Raw genomic sequence first — 15,467 nt, forward strand, 5'->3', positions numbered from 1 at the left:
TTAAGAGTTACATTTTTCATATCCCAAGCATGAAGCAAACTTAATGCAGACTTTGAGTAGCAAAAGAATTCCCATCAAGCCATTTCTAAACATTAGCAAAATCGACATTCCTGATGTTTATGTAACGCAGTCACTCATTTAGGTGTTCACACTCGTGACTTTTGAGCAACGCTTTAACACTCAGACTAAAATCCTACAGCCTGAACAGCTGTGCAGTTTGGGGTTTTATTCTGATACTGTGGAACACTGAATCCCTGGTAGGTCTGAGTGATTCCCAGCTACTTACTTCCTAATGTCCCTGATATCCTCGTGGCTCACTGTGTGCAGAGCTCCTTTCTGGACCCTGTCCAGACGCAAAGACCGAGGTGAAGAAGGTGGTGATGTCTCACATTTAATGGTGGTTTTGTCGTCTCGTACCTCTTCTCTGGAAGCTGGAGACTGACAGAAAAGGAAGGAGAACTTCAGGGGCAATGCCAAAACGTGAAGGCAATACCAATACTACACAAAATAGTGAAAGGAAGACTCTTATTTCAGTGTGAAAGGATCACTCCTGCCCTTACCATTCTGCAGTTGCCTATTTTTTGCTTGATTTCTTTCTGAATTTCTTGTTACCTTCAGTTACAAACTACTAATTTCAGTCTTAGCTACTGAAATGAGAAAGTAGCCCTTCTCCTTTATTCATTTATAGGGCTAAGAGCTAAAGTAATGCCTTCAGCACCATAAAATGAGTATACCCGTCCCCAGTTTAAGCAAGTGCAAAGACAGAAAAACTGAAGAGACTTGTGGAAAGAATTATTAGCAAGATCATTGACTCTGTGAAGTCAAATTTCTACACACCTGTGGCTACAAACATTTGAGTAATAGAAAGAAAAATTCATTTGTGTGTGCAGTGACAGCTTTTAAAATTAAGCACTGATGCATGAAGACTGCAAAGCAGTGGTAGCAAACAGAAAGCAGCACAACAGTCCACACCAGCAAAAACAGGCAAACAAAGACAAAAACCCACAAAACAAACCCACACTTAGGCTAAAATGATAAACCATAATCTTGTTCTATTACAGAGCTACCCTGCAAATGCTTTATGTTCCTGTTATCCACTAATGATTTTGGGGACAGGGAGGGAGTGAAGGGGCACACCATGAAATAAACTAAAGGTTTTTACCTTTCTACGGTGTTTCCTTAAATCACTAGGCTGACAGACGCATGCAAAGAAAAGAAATTTGGAAAAGCTGTATTTGTTGTAAACTGCAGCACAAACTGAGACAACTAATACAGACAAAACATTTTAGGGAGAATTTAAACAACAATTACAACAATGTCACAGAGAGATACTGGGTATGAAGTACTCCTTAAATCACGGATTACTTAAATGTATCCCTAAAGTGAGGAAAAGGAAGCAAAAAATAAACACTTAGAGCTGATTATCTACCAAAGCACCAGAGATGTTTGAGTGCATTGGGACTGTAGCAAATTAGCACAAAGTATGTGCAGCAAAAAAACGCCAGTGAAGGGCGTGGGGATGCAAGGTGTTGCTTTGAAAAGGTGAGGAGCTGCCTTGAACCTCCAGGTCAGCCCCAGCAGCTTCAATAAATCATCTGCACTCGTCCCTCCTCACAACCCAGGGATTCCTGCAGCTGTTTCCTGCGCTGCACAAAAGCAGCCAAGGCTTCAGTAATGTCAAAGAGTGCCAACAATAGCCCATTTCTATACAGTAACAGGATTCTGTTCTTTTTACAGCTTTTAAGTGCTGGAATGTTTGAGCAGGAATTCACCACCACTTTTATTTTGTCCTCCATCCACTGTACCTCACTCCCCAGGGAGTGCTCACCTCTGTCACTGAACAGAGCAAAAGTTATACAAACAGCTTATTCAGAGTGATGCTGACAAAAGTTAAATTTACATCATTTGTTTAATAGCCCTCATTATTTAAAATGGCTGCAACCAAAAATAAAGTTGGTCCCTTCTGAAGTGGAACAGGGGGAGGATGTTGTTTCCCTCCCACAAAGGATAACTTTTAATTGTTTTTGATTTAGAATACATGCAAATTTTGCAGCATTAATATGGAAAGTTTTGTTCAATCTGACTGCAGAGTACTACATTAATAAATCATAAGTTCACTGAATCATAGAAGGGACCTTTAAAGATGATCGAGTTCCTCCTCAAGCCCTTGACAAAGCACTGCAGACTCGTTTTACCATTACTGGATCTTTCATCCATTAAATATGATGAGCATAAAGATGAAAATGTTCACCACATGGAATGAACTGCCCACAAGGACTGCTCAAGAGAGCTGTAGGCTTCACCATTTATCAAGTTGATGCTTTTTAATCATGAAGGGCTTTCAACTGACTGAGCTGCATAACCATTGGCATTCAGCTAATTTGCCTACATGATCAAAAACTAATGCATCTCTCTATTAAAACACTGGAAGATACTGCAGAACTCAGTCTAATAATTCATGATAGCTCTTCCTAAAGTTTCTAGAAAGCTCTTCTCTAATTCTTGATTTCAAGATTTCACAAATCAGTTGCCGGATACAAAAACCATCAAATGCAACTGCAAACACCAGATCAAGTGATTTTGATGCACAATTAGGATCTAAAGTGAACTTAATTACAGTTCACTTTTCTTCAGTTGCATTGGATTTCAGACAAGACACATTCTCCTGATCTAGTTTTGGGGAAAAGAGCTACTTAAATATGTATATGGTTTTCTGCATGAGAAGCATTTACCTTAAGTTAATTATTGTGAAATGTTAGAAGGCAGACCACTCCATAATCTGAATTTTTATAGCTTTTTTTTTGTCAGAAGACTGCTTGACTCTGGATGTATGGCTAGAGCTAGTACAATGATTTTTATTTTAATTCAAAGAAGGCAAAATGATTCCCTTTTATGAAAAATATAGACTTTCTGGTGTATGTACACATCTATTTTAAAAAGCCACCAAAATTACTTAGCTGTAATATTTGGCTTTAACTGATCATTTTATTTAACATTTATGTAAAAACAAGAAAGGGGGAAATTTGTATCCTTATTTTACAGATGTGCTTAAAGCAGCTCCTAGAAGGATTAATCTTCCTCAGCAGTCAGAGGAATGTGAAAGGAAGGAAAACATCTTTCTCTACGCTCTGAACTCTTAAGACTAAACTACTTTATGACCTACAATCTACCAGATATTTCTTTTATCTACTGGGCTTTAACAGCCTAAAAGAGGACACTAGCACTCATTAATATTCAAACAGCAGTGATACCATCCCAGTCTTCAAGATTAATATGTAAATCACTTTTTAGCTGAGTGTTTAGTGGAATAGCGGACTGCTAAAAATAAAGTTTAAAGCGGAGGGAGAAAGCGGTTGAAAAGAAAACATTTCTTCTAGAAAGAGGAGTCTGAAGAAAGACCATAACAACAGAAGGAATAAATACTTAGGCACGAGATGTTGACCAAATAATAGACTTGAGCTCTGAACGTTTTTCCTAATCATTATGTATCTTACACTTTCTACAGAAGTTGAAAGGAAGCAGTAGCAAAACCTAGAGAAAGGAAAAATACAGCCGAGTAAGCGGGAGAGGAAGCGGCAACCGAACGACCTAGAGCAAAGGAAGGCTGCGCCGAGGAGGCCGCGGGCACCCACCAGAGTCATGACGCCCAGCCTGTCCACCTCCCTGGCGGGGCTGTGGGGGCCGCGGCGCGGCGTGGAGCGGCCGCTGCCGGGTGGCGAGGAGCCGGCCAGGGCGCCGCCGAACGCCACCGAGCCCAGCGAGCGGAACCGGCCGTGCGCCTCCAGGCTGCCGCTGCCCACGCGGCTCTCGATCTCCTCCGCACGCTGCTCCGTGTTCTCCTTCTCCTCCTGGATCAGCCTGGGGGGGAAACAGCGGCTCAGAGGGACGAGCGTAAGGGTTTGGGCTTCTCTTCTGCTCTGCCGAGGTCACCATGGATGACATGGGAAAGTTAGGGTCCCTTTGAGAGGTGGGACCGAGCTACGACACATCTACACTGATGCAGCGATAAATGCCGTACTGACGTTTATTGTTGGTGCGTTCATATTTATCCTCTTACAACTTTACTGACATTACAAGGCACACAAAGAATGTACGCATTTCCCGCCTTAAGGTGGCTACTGTATTAGCATTATACATCCACATGTGAACACCCGTTAGTACCCGAAATGCCTTAAGAAAGAGAGGTGAATTTTTGCTGTGCCACAACCTGAATTTCCACTGCGCCACAAAGGCCCACAGGTCCCGCAGACCCAAGGAGCCCACAGGCCAAAGGGCCCAGTCTGGAATTGCTCACACCTCATTCCAAATACAAATCACGTCCTCCATCTCTTAGAAACTCCGCTACAACGCGGGAAACAAAGATGTCGAGTTCGGACTTGGAATGTTTATTACATCTTATCTATTTAAAGTATTTACAGGCTCACGAGCTGTGAGCTTAAGTAGCAAGCTAGGGAAACATGGTAAAATGGAGAGCTAACTCTTTCCAAGGTCTTTTAAATGATAATTACCTAATAGTAAGGTGACACCTATATTCTTTATGTTTTTGACCTGATAATGACTGCCAAACACCTGCAATGCCAGCTTTTTTCACCCAATTACATAAAACAACTTTAAACCCATGAAGAAGACAGTGAAGGAGGACTCATCCAAACCCCTCTGTCCCTCAGGTCTGCCTGCTTTTCATTGTTTGTACTTCATTCTCCCACAGCTTCAAGAAAACTATGTATATTTTTAGAACTTATCTACTTCGTTTACATATTTCTCCTCTGGGAGGAGAAAGATGATTAATGGTGATGTTCACCAACAAGGTCAGAGAGGTGGCTACCTGTGCAGCCAATCTTTGGCCCTCTTGTTAAAGTGTATATAAGATAGAGTCAGAAAATTAAAAGACAGCTTTTCCTGCTGACCTTTCTGCTGCCTGCTCATTCTTTCATGTCCCTTACAGCAACAGCCCTCTATCTTCTCCCGTGTATAACTATATCCTAAAATCTTAAATCTAAGTTTCTAGCATTCCAACAACAAGGACTGTGCAAACGGAATGAGGCACTGAAAGAAGCAGCACTTAGCAGGAAAACATGGAAAAACTACCGTTTTCCAATGTGTTTTTATCAAAAGCTCTGCAGCAGACAGGCCGTACCTGATCTCTTTGTTGATTGCATCCAACTGTTCCTGCAGCATTATGGCCAAAGTCTGAGCATCAGCCTGACCACTTGGTGACAGCAGATCAACTGAGCTGAAAATGGTCTCCCTGTCGTCCTCCACATCAGAGACATCCACATCACTCTCAAATGCTTGTGCCACGTTTGCCAACACACTGGCTTGCTGGGCCCGCTCCCAATCCTGCTCATTCAGGGTCTGAACCTGCAAGAATCCATGAAAAAAATAAATCCAAGCTCAAATGGGAAAAACGTGACATCTCTATTGCTTATCAAGATGTTTAAAATATTTTTTCTAAGTTCACTTACATGCTGAATACATCCATCAAGACAGCAATGTTTAGAGAAATGTAAAAAGAGAAAGCTATAATGTAGGAAACTTTTAAATTCCATTTAACTGCAAGATGCAGAACAGGCTTATTGAGTCAATTATAACACCACATATTTCGGCAATACACATTTAATTACAGTAGAATTTTGCTATCAGTTCCATGGGAACTATGGAATCAGTTTTTATAATGAATATTTGTTGTTCTGAAAGGAAATGAAAATTGATGGCAGAACAGTAATGTGTTAGATTAGAGCATAGACACAAAATTAGGATTGCTTCAAACTGTACTTTACAATTACAATTGTACTGTTACAATTGCACTTTAATTTTATCAGAATTAAACAAACCCAAAAATTAAAACAAACAACAACAACGAAAAAACCCAAACAAAAAACCCAAAACAGAACACCACCACAACAACAAAAAAAATCCAACAAAACAAAATTGGGGTTTCAAACCATAATCTTGCAACTATTTGCTAACAATTAAAAGGACCAGCAGCTGTTCATGACTTGCCAAACACAGGATCTATAAAATCCAGTAGTTTATTGCCAAGTCCTCCCAACTCTAAAACCTCCTTGCACCTGATTAGCCTCATGCACTGCACAGATCTGTTTTGCTGTCCCAGTGTTATTTAGTTTTTTCCTCCTTACCTTTGAAGGCTCGTCTCTGAGAGCAGCCAGACGTCCCTTCTGGGGCCGCCTGAGCACGGAGGAGGTGCTGTAGGAGTCTGTGTGACTGTCCCCCACAGAGGAGGCTGGCACAGGGAACCTGAAATCTGCTCTGCTGCAACACAAAAACAAACATTTCATCCTTACAAAGGGAGAAAGGAACAAAAAAAAAGTGACCCAGAGGATTGCTCTTGTCTCACCACTGCCGGTCGTTTTTAAGCAGTATAAAAATTGCTTGATATGCTCTATAAAAATGAATTTTATCGCTATGACTAAAATATTTTTGTTTACAATATAAAAAATTGTACTTAGCATAGTGACCTTAAAGAAAATAGGAAAAAGCCAAACTACTGCTGGTACCTATGATGAAGTGATGTGGCTCTGAGCCTCACTTGGTCGTTTTCAGCCCTTAACGCATCAACATTTAATACAAGTTGATCCTGGAAAAATAAATAGAAAAAAAATACATATTACGCTTTTTTTAAAAAAATGAGTGTCAAATACAAATTTATAAACTAACATTTCGTGTTTTTATCTAATTTCTCTTAAACTTGGAAATAACAGATTTTAAGAAATACACATCCACTTCAAAAACACTGGTTTAGCTACACACAATACAGCACTGTCACAAAAGGGCATCTCAGAATAATTCTGTTGCCTCTCTACCCTGACTCTAGTAACAACAACATGTATTTTAAAAACAGCTATTAGTTCACATTCTACTAAGTTTATTATAATAAAGTGATGATAAGAAACAAGAAGATATGTTCAAAGCTCTCTGCACAAAAGGATCTAAAAGCATCCACTTTAAACTTGGATATTTTTACTAGATGCTCTAGAAACTCTGAATTTACCAGCAGACAAATACAATGAATGAGAAAACAACGAAAGCCTAAATAAAATAAGAAGTGGCTGATAATGAACATCTGTAAGGAAGAACCTTGTCATTTCCAGGACCAGCAGAACACCAGGCAGCTGCTTTTGCTAAGGAGCAGCCAAGTCTAATAAATATTTCTCCCTCTGCTCCTCAGTTCTTAAAACTTGAAAAAAAAATCTTAGCAGTTGCACAAGCATTTTGTGATAGTCAGTGCCTTGAGAAAACCTTATGGAAAAATGCCCAACATTTAAAGTATTTCTTGTTTGGTTTTGCTGTTCAAGGTCATATGTACAACAGCATAAAAATTCTACAAAATCTCCAAAGTTTGGCCCATTACCAACATATCCAGGCACTTCACATATTCAAAAGTGTGTTAAGTCTTGGACTACAAGGTTATGTATTACCTATAAAATCCTCCTAAAACTGGCACACAATACCATAAAATAAGCAATAATACCTCCTTTCTCTTAAAGAGAGCAGGAAATGTTAAGTTTTATGAGGAATCAAAATCTGATCCTGCTATGTAGCAAGGCAGCAATTAAATTCCCAGATAATATTTGAGAAATGCAGAGTTTACCTTTTCATGCTGAAGTTCTTCTATTTGTTTTTTTGCATTTTCAATTTCTCGAAGAAGTGAATTCTGAAATTAAAGGTATCACAAATTAAGTCACTCAAGCTTCACACTTTTAAACCGTAACCATGATAAGCATCAAAAAAAATGCAGTCAACACTACACAATTGCATCTTAAATTACAGATCCTTGATTGCTTCCATCATTTCACTTCGATTATAGTTGAAGGTTTATCCTTCCAGGTGCACAGCCTTCTAAATAATGGATTTAGTAGGAATACTGGTTTCATAAATCTTTAATAGCAATAGAAGCCTTTTAAAGCTCCATTTCACAGTCTAACTAGTAAAAACAGGTAATAATTATGGAATAATTCAAAGTAACTCAAGAAAGACCACATGATCAGAACCAAGTCTTAAAATGTTACCTGCACATTTCTTCCCAACTGAGCATAAAAGAATGAGCTGGAAGCCTCAACAAGAACACCTTTTCTAGAAGCTGTTAACTACAGTAAAGGACAAGTCGCTTTTCCTCATTATTTGCAAATGTAGTTATGGTTTAGAAGATAAGAGGCAGTCAGGGTCAACCCTCAGACATCACCTGTTATTCAAGCGTTATGCATGAACGCAAGAGGAAGCAAACATTCAGTAAGAGTCTGGAAACACCATCTGCATTCCAAAGCATTTTATTGCCATGCCTTTAAAACCAAAGACACTCAGCTTTTCCTGAAACATTTCCCCAGATGATCATTTCACCCTCTAGTAAAATAAACCAAATATATTTTAATCCAAGACCAAGCAATTCAAAGTCAGCATCAAGCAAAGTGCCACTTTAGAAGCCATTGCTTTGCTGGATGCAGAATAAGGGATCTAACTTCAAGCTGTGCATGGAAGAATAATCCATAAGGACCTAGATCCAAAAGCAGAAGGGAAGAAAAGGAGTAAAAAGTGTGTCAGAAGAGACAAACTGAGTGCAGGTGAAAAGCTCCAAGATGTGCACTGACAGTGCAGGAACAGCCCATTTACACTCCTATCAACGAGTTTCAAAATTAACTACCTGAGAAGAAAAGCAAATTGCAGGAATCCCACAATGACTCAGGGGAACTGGTACAGCCAAAAGCAGTGGGAACCAAAGGAAACAACTGGAAAGGTCGATTTTCCAATGCTTTGGGCTTCCTGTATTACACTGGATGAGCCTATTTATGCAATCTGCACCAGCCAAGCAAAAAAGGATAAAGCTTCTTAGAAGCTTCCTTCTCAACACCATAGTGAAAGGCCCAGGGACAACCTCCAAAATGATTTTTAAGAGCACATTTTCAAAATCCACACTAAAAAAGAGCCTTAACAGCAACTACTTATTAACAAGAGTTTTGTGTTTATTTGCTGAAGTTACAGACACATTGCAAAAGGCACAAATCATTACGGAATTACGTATTTATTACTGGAATGTGACTCTTTACCTTATCTTCCAGGGCAGCCATCCTCTCCTTGAGATGAAGCTGGAGCCGTTCATTGGATTCAGACAGGAGCTTATCAACAGTTTCTGACAAACGTTTATTGTGCTCTTCATTCATCTTCTCTCTCTGTCTAGCCTGAGATACAAAGAAGCTACTGAAAAAAACTCAGATTTGCAACATCTCTAACAACTTCCAGGTTATGAAGGCAGCAAGCTTTCTTTAGTCAAAATGCATTTCCTTTAACAGCAATATTTCTCCACAGAGGAACGCTGCATGTGCCTCCAGGGCTCTGATAAGGGAATCTGAGACACCTCAGTCTTTAATAAAATGATCCAAGATCAGAAGTTTAAAAATCTAAGCCTACATTAAAAAATTTTAACAAGGCACAATTCAAAATGGAGTCCATTATTTATAACCCAAAAACCAATTTTTCCATAGTGATTTAATTCAGCAAGCTTCTTCAGACTTTCATTACAGACACATTTTCCTTGAGACTTAAGGTTAGCCACAGTACAGTGACTCACTATCAGCCAGCCTAAACTCTGGCTTTATTTTAAAGCTGAGAAATAAAGAGGATTAGGTTCTTTCTTTCAGCTTTTTATCTTTGTCAAAATGATGTGCAGTACCCTTTGCAATTCTTGATTCTTCTCTTCAAGCTGTGCCTCCATCTGTCTCAGTCGCTCCTCGATATTGCCGTGTCGCTCCTCAGCCTGTCAATTTGAGAGCAAAATTAGAATTTGGGTGGGTTTTTTCATGTTTCCAAAGCACAGAAACACTGAGGCACAGGAATACTTCTAACATGCTTTGCACAACTGCCATTTATGGTTAAGGACAATGCAGAACAGATGCTTTTCTGTCACCAAAAGGACCTTGCAAGAGTTCAGATGAGAAGTGGCAAAATGATGAAAGCTCTCACCCCTAAGTACCATGAATCAACTACTATTTGCAAACGAGTTTGCAACTGCAAAGTTCATTCACATCCCCAAGAAATAAAACCAAAAATGAAATAAAAGTAAAGACTGAGTGCATTTTCCTCACTAGCCTGGACGATGGGACCCTTTGTTAGTAATCATGGCAAAGCAAAAAGCAGCAAGCAGAGACAAGGACTAAGATACAAATTCTACCTTCCTAAGCTTGGTGGCAAGTTCCAAAACTTTAGCATCTTTAGCAGCAGAGCTCCCAGGAGACAAAAGGTCAGACTACAGAGCCAGTTAGGGACAGGAAAGATAACAGGGAAAGAAATGAAACTAAGGCTTTGAAAGAAAACATGCACACAACACACTTGAAAAGGCTCATTTGGTAGTTAACTAAATATAATTCTTCAGATTTCATTACTCCATTTCCAGCTTTCTAAAAATCTTGATATTTGGCAGTACCACATTTTCTCTCTTCCCACTTGCTTCACTTAGCTAATAGTGGAAGAAATCTAGATTTCCCTTTCAAAAACAGTTCATGTTTAGAATACTTTGTCTATTATTGAGTAACTTTAATTAAAAAAACTAAAAGTAATAATTCAGAGAGATATTTTTACGATGTAGAAGAGTTAACAGAAAACCCGCTCAAGCTCCAAAGAGCGGAAACTAAAAAAAAAAATATTAAAAAAAGGAAAAAAAAAAAAGAAAAAAAAGAGTAAATCAGAATGTCTTCAGAGAGATGAATGGAAAAAAAGTAGGAAGCAAACAAATATTTTCTGAATTATCTGTGGGAAAACTGGAAACCAAATGTAACCAAGCCAGTGCTAGGAACAGATTTCCTGCAGTAGGACACCAGTGGAAAAGGGAGTCTGGAGGACACCGTGCCACCACCTCACCTTTGTAAGTGCTGCCACTCTCTGTGCCAGCTCAGCCTCCACCTCTGGCAAAGTCTCAGCTTTTCTCAGGGTCTGCTGCAGCTTTTGCTCAGCCAGTTCCAGTCGCTCCTGCAGTTGCCTGTTCTTATCTTCACTCTGCACAGCGTTATGGCCAGCAAGTGTGGAGGGTTAAAGAAGTGATTAGTTAGAAAGTGGTTGGCCGAACAACCATTTCTGGCTTATAAAGTTATCTCATGTCAAGCACTTGTCAGGCTTCCTCTCCCACTAAGGCAATAGCCTGTAAAAATCACTGTACGCTATGCAAATCTTAAAAGTTTAGCTCAGAATGAGTAATTCTCACCTACAAAACTAAGGATGCTTGGATACACACATACAGTAACTTAAAAATCCATAATTAACAACAGCCCTGCTGCCCCAGGATGAAATGCACTAAATTTCTCAAAACCATTTCCCTTCCCAGTAAAGCTGTCTCATCTTTATTCCCAGGGTAAAAATCTCTACAAGTGTACGACTCCAGCTCCTGACAAACAATCACTAATAACAGCACATTACAGCTGATATTTATCTTCCTAAAAGCAAAGTGCTTCAGCACAGCATGAACATTAATTATCTCCATTAGCTTTATGCTGAGCAAAATGTACTTCATCTCATGTGAAACCACAACCTGTCGGTGCATGGAGTCTTTAGTGGCAATTTCATTTTCAAGTTTATCATTGAGGTCATGCACGGATGTAGCTTCACGTTGTGCAGCGAGGTAGCGTTTCTCCAGAGTGGTGATCCTCTCCTCCATGTCCTCCTTCTGGGCCAGAGTCTGGGCAAGACACAGGACAAAAGCCAGAATGGGAGAAATAATTATGTGGTGATCAAATAAAAATAAAAATAAAAAAATCAGGTTATTTTTCTCAGCAGAAAATGAAGTAAGAAATGGCTTTTTAAAACAGTGAATGATTAAAAACCATTGGTCTTTATTACCTTACACCACAGATCTGCTACTTTCCTTTCCAATGGTATGCACACAGCAAATCTTGACTTGCTGGGGATAGTCAGAGAGTGTTCTGAGATTTAAATAAGCTCCCTTTCTATCTAACAAAGATATGTGGGACCTTGGAGATTAGGGATTCAGCAGTGACAGGAACTGACAACCACACCACTGAAATTAAAGGGATTCCTCAACCAAATGCATCTTATAAAAAAGGAAGCATCAGCAATAAGCTGAGCATGTATGACAAGATCAAGCATCTCTTCCAGAACATGCTGAAGTTAGCAATGCTAGATCTCCAGTCTATTAATGAAATATTTAGTTAGTCACAGGTTTATCCTGAAGACAAATTTTCTAATGTGACTGGTCTTTTAAACAAAAAACAGACACCCATCATGTCCTAAAAACCCATTTTCTTCTCATCTATCAAACAAAGGACTTCCAAAAACATAAAGGTTTAAGTGAGCACCAGTGAGACTAAAATTTTATAAAGTAATGGCATTGTGACTCCCCAAATCCTGGCAGTTTCTTCCTCACCTCTCGTACATCCCTCTGTAACTTTGTGTTCATCTCTTCAGATTTTATTAAGTCTTTCCTTGCTGTGTCTAGATCTTCTTCCAGCTCTGTTACTCTGCTGGACAAAGCAGTGAGGCGTTCTTTCATTTGTGTCTGCTCTTTGTTTTGCTTATCTATGATGTCTTGGAGTTCAATCACTTTAGCAAGGTTTTCATCATGGCATAATGAACCATCAGAGGATCTCTATTAAACAGGGGGAAAAAAGTGTATTAGCATGATGCAAATAAGACTGAAAAACAAACTGTTACTCACCTGTAAACATCCCTCCCCAAAGAAAATTTTATTATTGGATAAACTGCAAAAGCTCAAATTTTGATAACTAAGACTTTTTAATTCGATGATCATTCAAAAATATTTTATTATGGTTTAAAATTAAAATGTTATAGTTAATGATTAAAAACCAGATGTCAGCTAAGCAAAGTAAATAGCTGTACCTTCCCATTTGTAGTTGGTGTATTTTCTTGTTCATGATTTATATCCAGCATCCCATCTGGAAGTGTTTTCTTCTGATTATTTTGCTCTTTCAGAATCATTAACTAAAAGAAAAGTTTACAGACACATGTTTCAAGTCAATTCCTTTCTCACTAATAATATAAGGAACAGCTGCAAAAGCAAAGGAGCAAAATAACAATTACTGTTTCTACTGCCAGGTATGTATTAATAAAATCTGGCACAGGCACTCAAATAGCTCATGCCACTGCAAACCCTTATTTTAAAGGCACAGGAACTATTTTTGTTGGTTTGGTTGGGGTTTTTTGGGGGGCAGAGAAGGTAACAGGAGGTTGAGGTTTGGTTTTTTCTTCTCCTGCTCTTTCAAAGCAGCTAAGTTAAAAATTAACAATTATTCCATTTGGCAAGAAGTCAAAAGGAAGAAGTGAAAGTGACACGCGATAAATTACTCTGTACAAACATCAGCTGAAACACCCACAATGGACACATGAAGCCTTAAGACAGAAACTTACCTCTTTATGTGTAGTACCTAGTTCTTCTTCCAGTAAGCTACATCTTTCAAGTGCTACTCGTAACCGCTCCCTTACCTGAAAGGGTAATTTCAAATTATTTTACATCATTTAAATAAAAAAGAAATCCATTTCACTTGCTGCCATGCCTTTACAGATCATAAATGACACAGTTTCCATTACACTTAGAAACCTCCTTAATCTGGAGTCAGCACTAATTACAACACATGCTACCAAAACAACAGCCAAATAATGTGTATCTTATAATCTAGCTTTTCCTTTTTTGTCATAAGCAACGTGATCAGTATGTTTAGGCACTAAAGAATTAAACATACCCAGAATTTGCTTGTCCTTCTGCAAGGCACAGACTGTCTTTGCTATTGCTTGCTTACAGAATGGAAGAACAGGTAAAATTCCACTTAAAATCACTAGCCAGATTTTATATGCCAGGGTTGTTGCCTCTCAAGGCATCAGGGTCACAAAGTCAGATAAATCACAAGATGGCAAAAAATTCACAGTGAACTTTAGCAGCTGCCTATCCTGCTGCTATTCTCAGGCGCAACTGAAGGGAGGAGGTTTTAATTCAGATTTCTATCCCAGTGTAAGCAGATTCCCCTCCTCCTCTTCTCTCTCTAGTCCATTTCTTGTATTAGATAATCAAAAGGATAAATCCTGATATTGTAGAGGTAAGCTGATGTGTGCATTCCTACAGCAAATATGTTGCTCCTGAACCATGCTGAGCTTACATTAACACAGTTAATGAAATGCCTGAATAAACCACAGCACCTTCCTTTAGCTAAGTGCAGCATATTAATTTAGGAGAGCAGTTACTAATGTAGTTGCACTGCAGATTCCTACAACTTCAGTACAAAAACTGCCTGGCTCACACAAAGGAAATAGGATGAAAAAATGTTTGATACAATACTTCATTACCTTTTCATCAAGGGCTTTGTGGTGCTCAAATAAAGATTTTAGTGCTTTGAGAACTTCTACTTCACTAGAAACTCCTGCTGGAGACTGAGCTTGCCTCTTCACAACAGTCATCCTGAGGGATCGCTCATGCCTGGAGACAAGACACTCCAAATGTTCCAGTAAGAGCTAAAAGCAAAAGAAAAAAAAAATAAAGGAACAATGTTGATTCCTGTACTGTACAGCTGCAGAAAACTTTGTCTCCTAGAACATCAGGTTTAGGGTTCTAAATTTCAAATTTCAGAGACAAAGGATATTGTACCAACCGTAAGTATTCGTTTTTAACGTTTCAGCTGTATTAGCAGCGTAAGCTGCTCAAACAGGTCACCACAACCTGTCCACTCTGCTCCTCTGATCCCAGAGCTGCAGGATTACAAAACTTTAACAAGAAATCTGGATGGCAGATAGCAGTGCAGTCTTACAAGCTTTTCCTGATTCTGCACAGCAGCATTTGGTGCTGTGCACAAGCTGCCAAACCTTCTAGATCAAAACACACATTTGCACTTCCATGGAGATTCATGTGCAAGTATCAGGGAAAAAAATACTTTCAGGTTTTCGAATTCAACATTTGTTTTCCTCCCTGTAGCTGGATGCTTTAACGTGAGCTTGGAGAAGAAAAGGAACTGACCCTCGTATTATTTCTTTCTGCTTTCAGCTCAGCAATTTCTTCTTCCCTTTCAAGCAGCTGCTCCCTGCATACATTCAGCTCTTTTGTGAGCGCTGCAAATTCCTGGAACAAACCAGACAAATATAAGCACATCAAATATCAGGACACAGTAAGAGTGGATTCATATGAACACTTGACAGTTCCTTGAAGCATTCATTTCAAATGTGCAAAGCCAATACAACTGTATAGTCATGCTAAGCCAGCTTCAGTTCCAACACTTAAAACCTTTATGCTGCCAACTGTAAAGACAAAAGATGTTTGACCAGGACTTTGAAAACTTGTTTTTGTTCTCAAGGCCATTACATGAGTTGGGGTTTCCCTGGTAAGCAAAGAGAAAAACATATTTGTGACATACTTCGTTATGGTTTCAAAGAGTTGTTGGTTTTGTGTGTTTCGGTTTGTTGGCTTTTTTTAACAGCTGCTGAAGGAGAAACATGAAAAAACAGTC

At 39.1% G+C, this 15,467-nt stretch overlaps 1 protein-coding gene across 8 annotated transcripts in view; it reads right to left on the bottom strand.

The window, feature by feature from the left end:
• PPFIA1 (PTPRF interacting protein alpha 1) overlaps nucleotides 1–15,467 on the bottom strand; it is a 53,647-nt gene that overhangs the window by 17,754 nt on the left and 20,426 nt on the right. For 6 of the 8 annotated variants that reach the window (XM_066320461.1, XM_066320460.1, XM_066320459.1 and 3 more), the window contains exons 3-17: nucleotides 14,981–15,082; nucleotides 14,317–14,481; nucleotides 13,387–13,461; nucleotides 12,859–12,960; nucleotides 12,386–12,607; nucleotides 11,534–11,680; nucleotides 10,870–11,004; nucleotides 9,686–9,769; nucleotides 9,063–9,194; nucleotides 7,613–7,675; nucleotides 6,519–6,598; nucleotides 6,141–6,273; nucleotides 5,138–5,361; nucleotides 3,633–3,858; nucleotides 287–438 (exon numbers count right to left, since the gene is read on the bottom strand). In XM_066320461.1, coding sequence (XP_066176558.1) covers nucleotides 287–438; nucleotides 3,633–3,858; nucleotides 5,138–5,361; nucleotides 6,141–6,273; nucleotides 6,519–6,598; nucleotides 7,613–7,675; nucleotides 9,063–9,194; nucleotides 9,686–9,769; nucleotides 10,870–11,004; nucleotides 11,534–11,680; nucleotides 12,386–12,607; nucleotides 12,859–12,960; nucleotides 13,387–13,461; nucleotides 14,317–14,481; nucleotides 14,981–15,082 — 2,042 coding nt within the window. Of the gene's footprint in view, nucleotides 1–286; nucleotides 439–3,632; nucleotides 3,859–5,137; nucleotides 5,362–6,140; nucleotides 6,274–6,518; nucleotides 6,599–7,612; nucleotides 7,676–9,062; nucleotides 9,195–9,685; nucleotides 9,770–10,183; nucleotides 10,259–10,869; nucleotides 11,005–11,533; nucleotides 11,681–12,385; nucleotides 12,608–12,858; nucleotides 12,961–13,386; nucleotides 13,462–14,316; nucleotides 14,482–14,980; nucleotides 15,083–15,467 lie in introns of all 8 variants that reach the window. The other 2 variants (XM_066320462.1, XM_066320456.1) reach the window with 2 other exon arrangements.

This window comes from Sylvia atricapilla, chromosome 6 (assembly GCF_009819655.1).
Source record: "Sylvia atricapilla isolate bSylAtr1 chromosome 6, bSylAtr1.pri, whole genome shotgun sequence".
In the NCBI taxonomy this organism is placed as follows: domain Eukaryota; kingdom Metazoa; phylum Chordata; class Aves; order Passeriformes; family Sylviidae; genus Sylvia; species Sylvia atricapilla.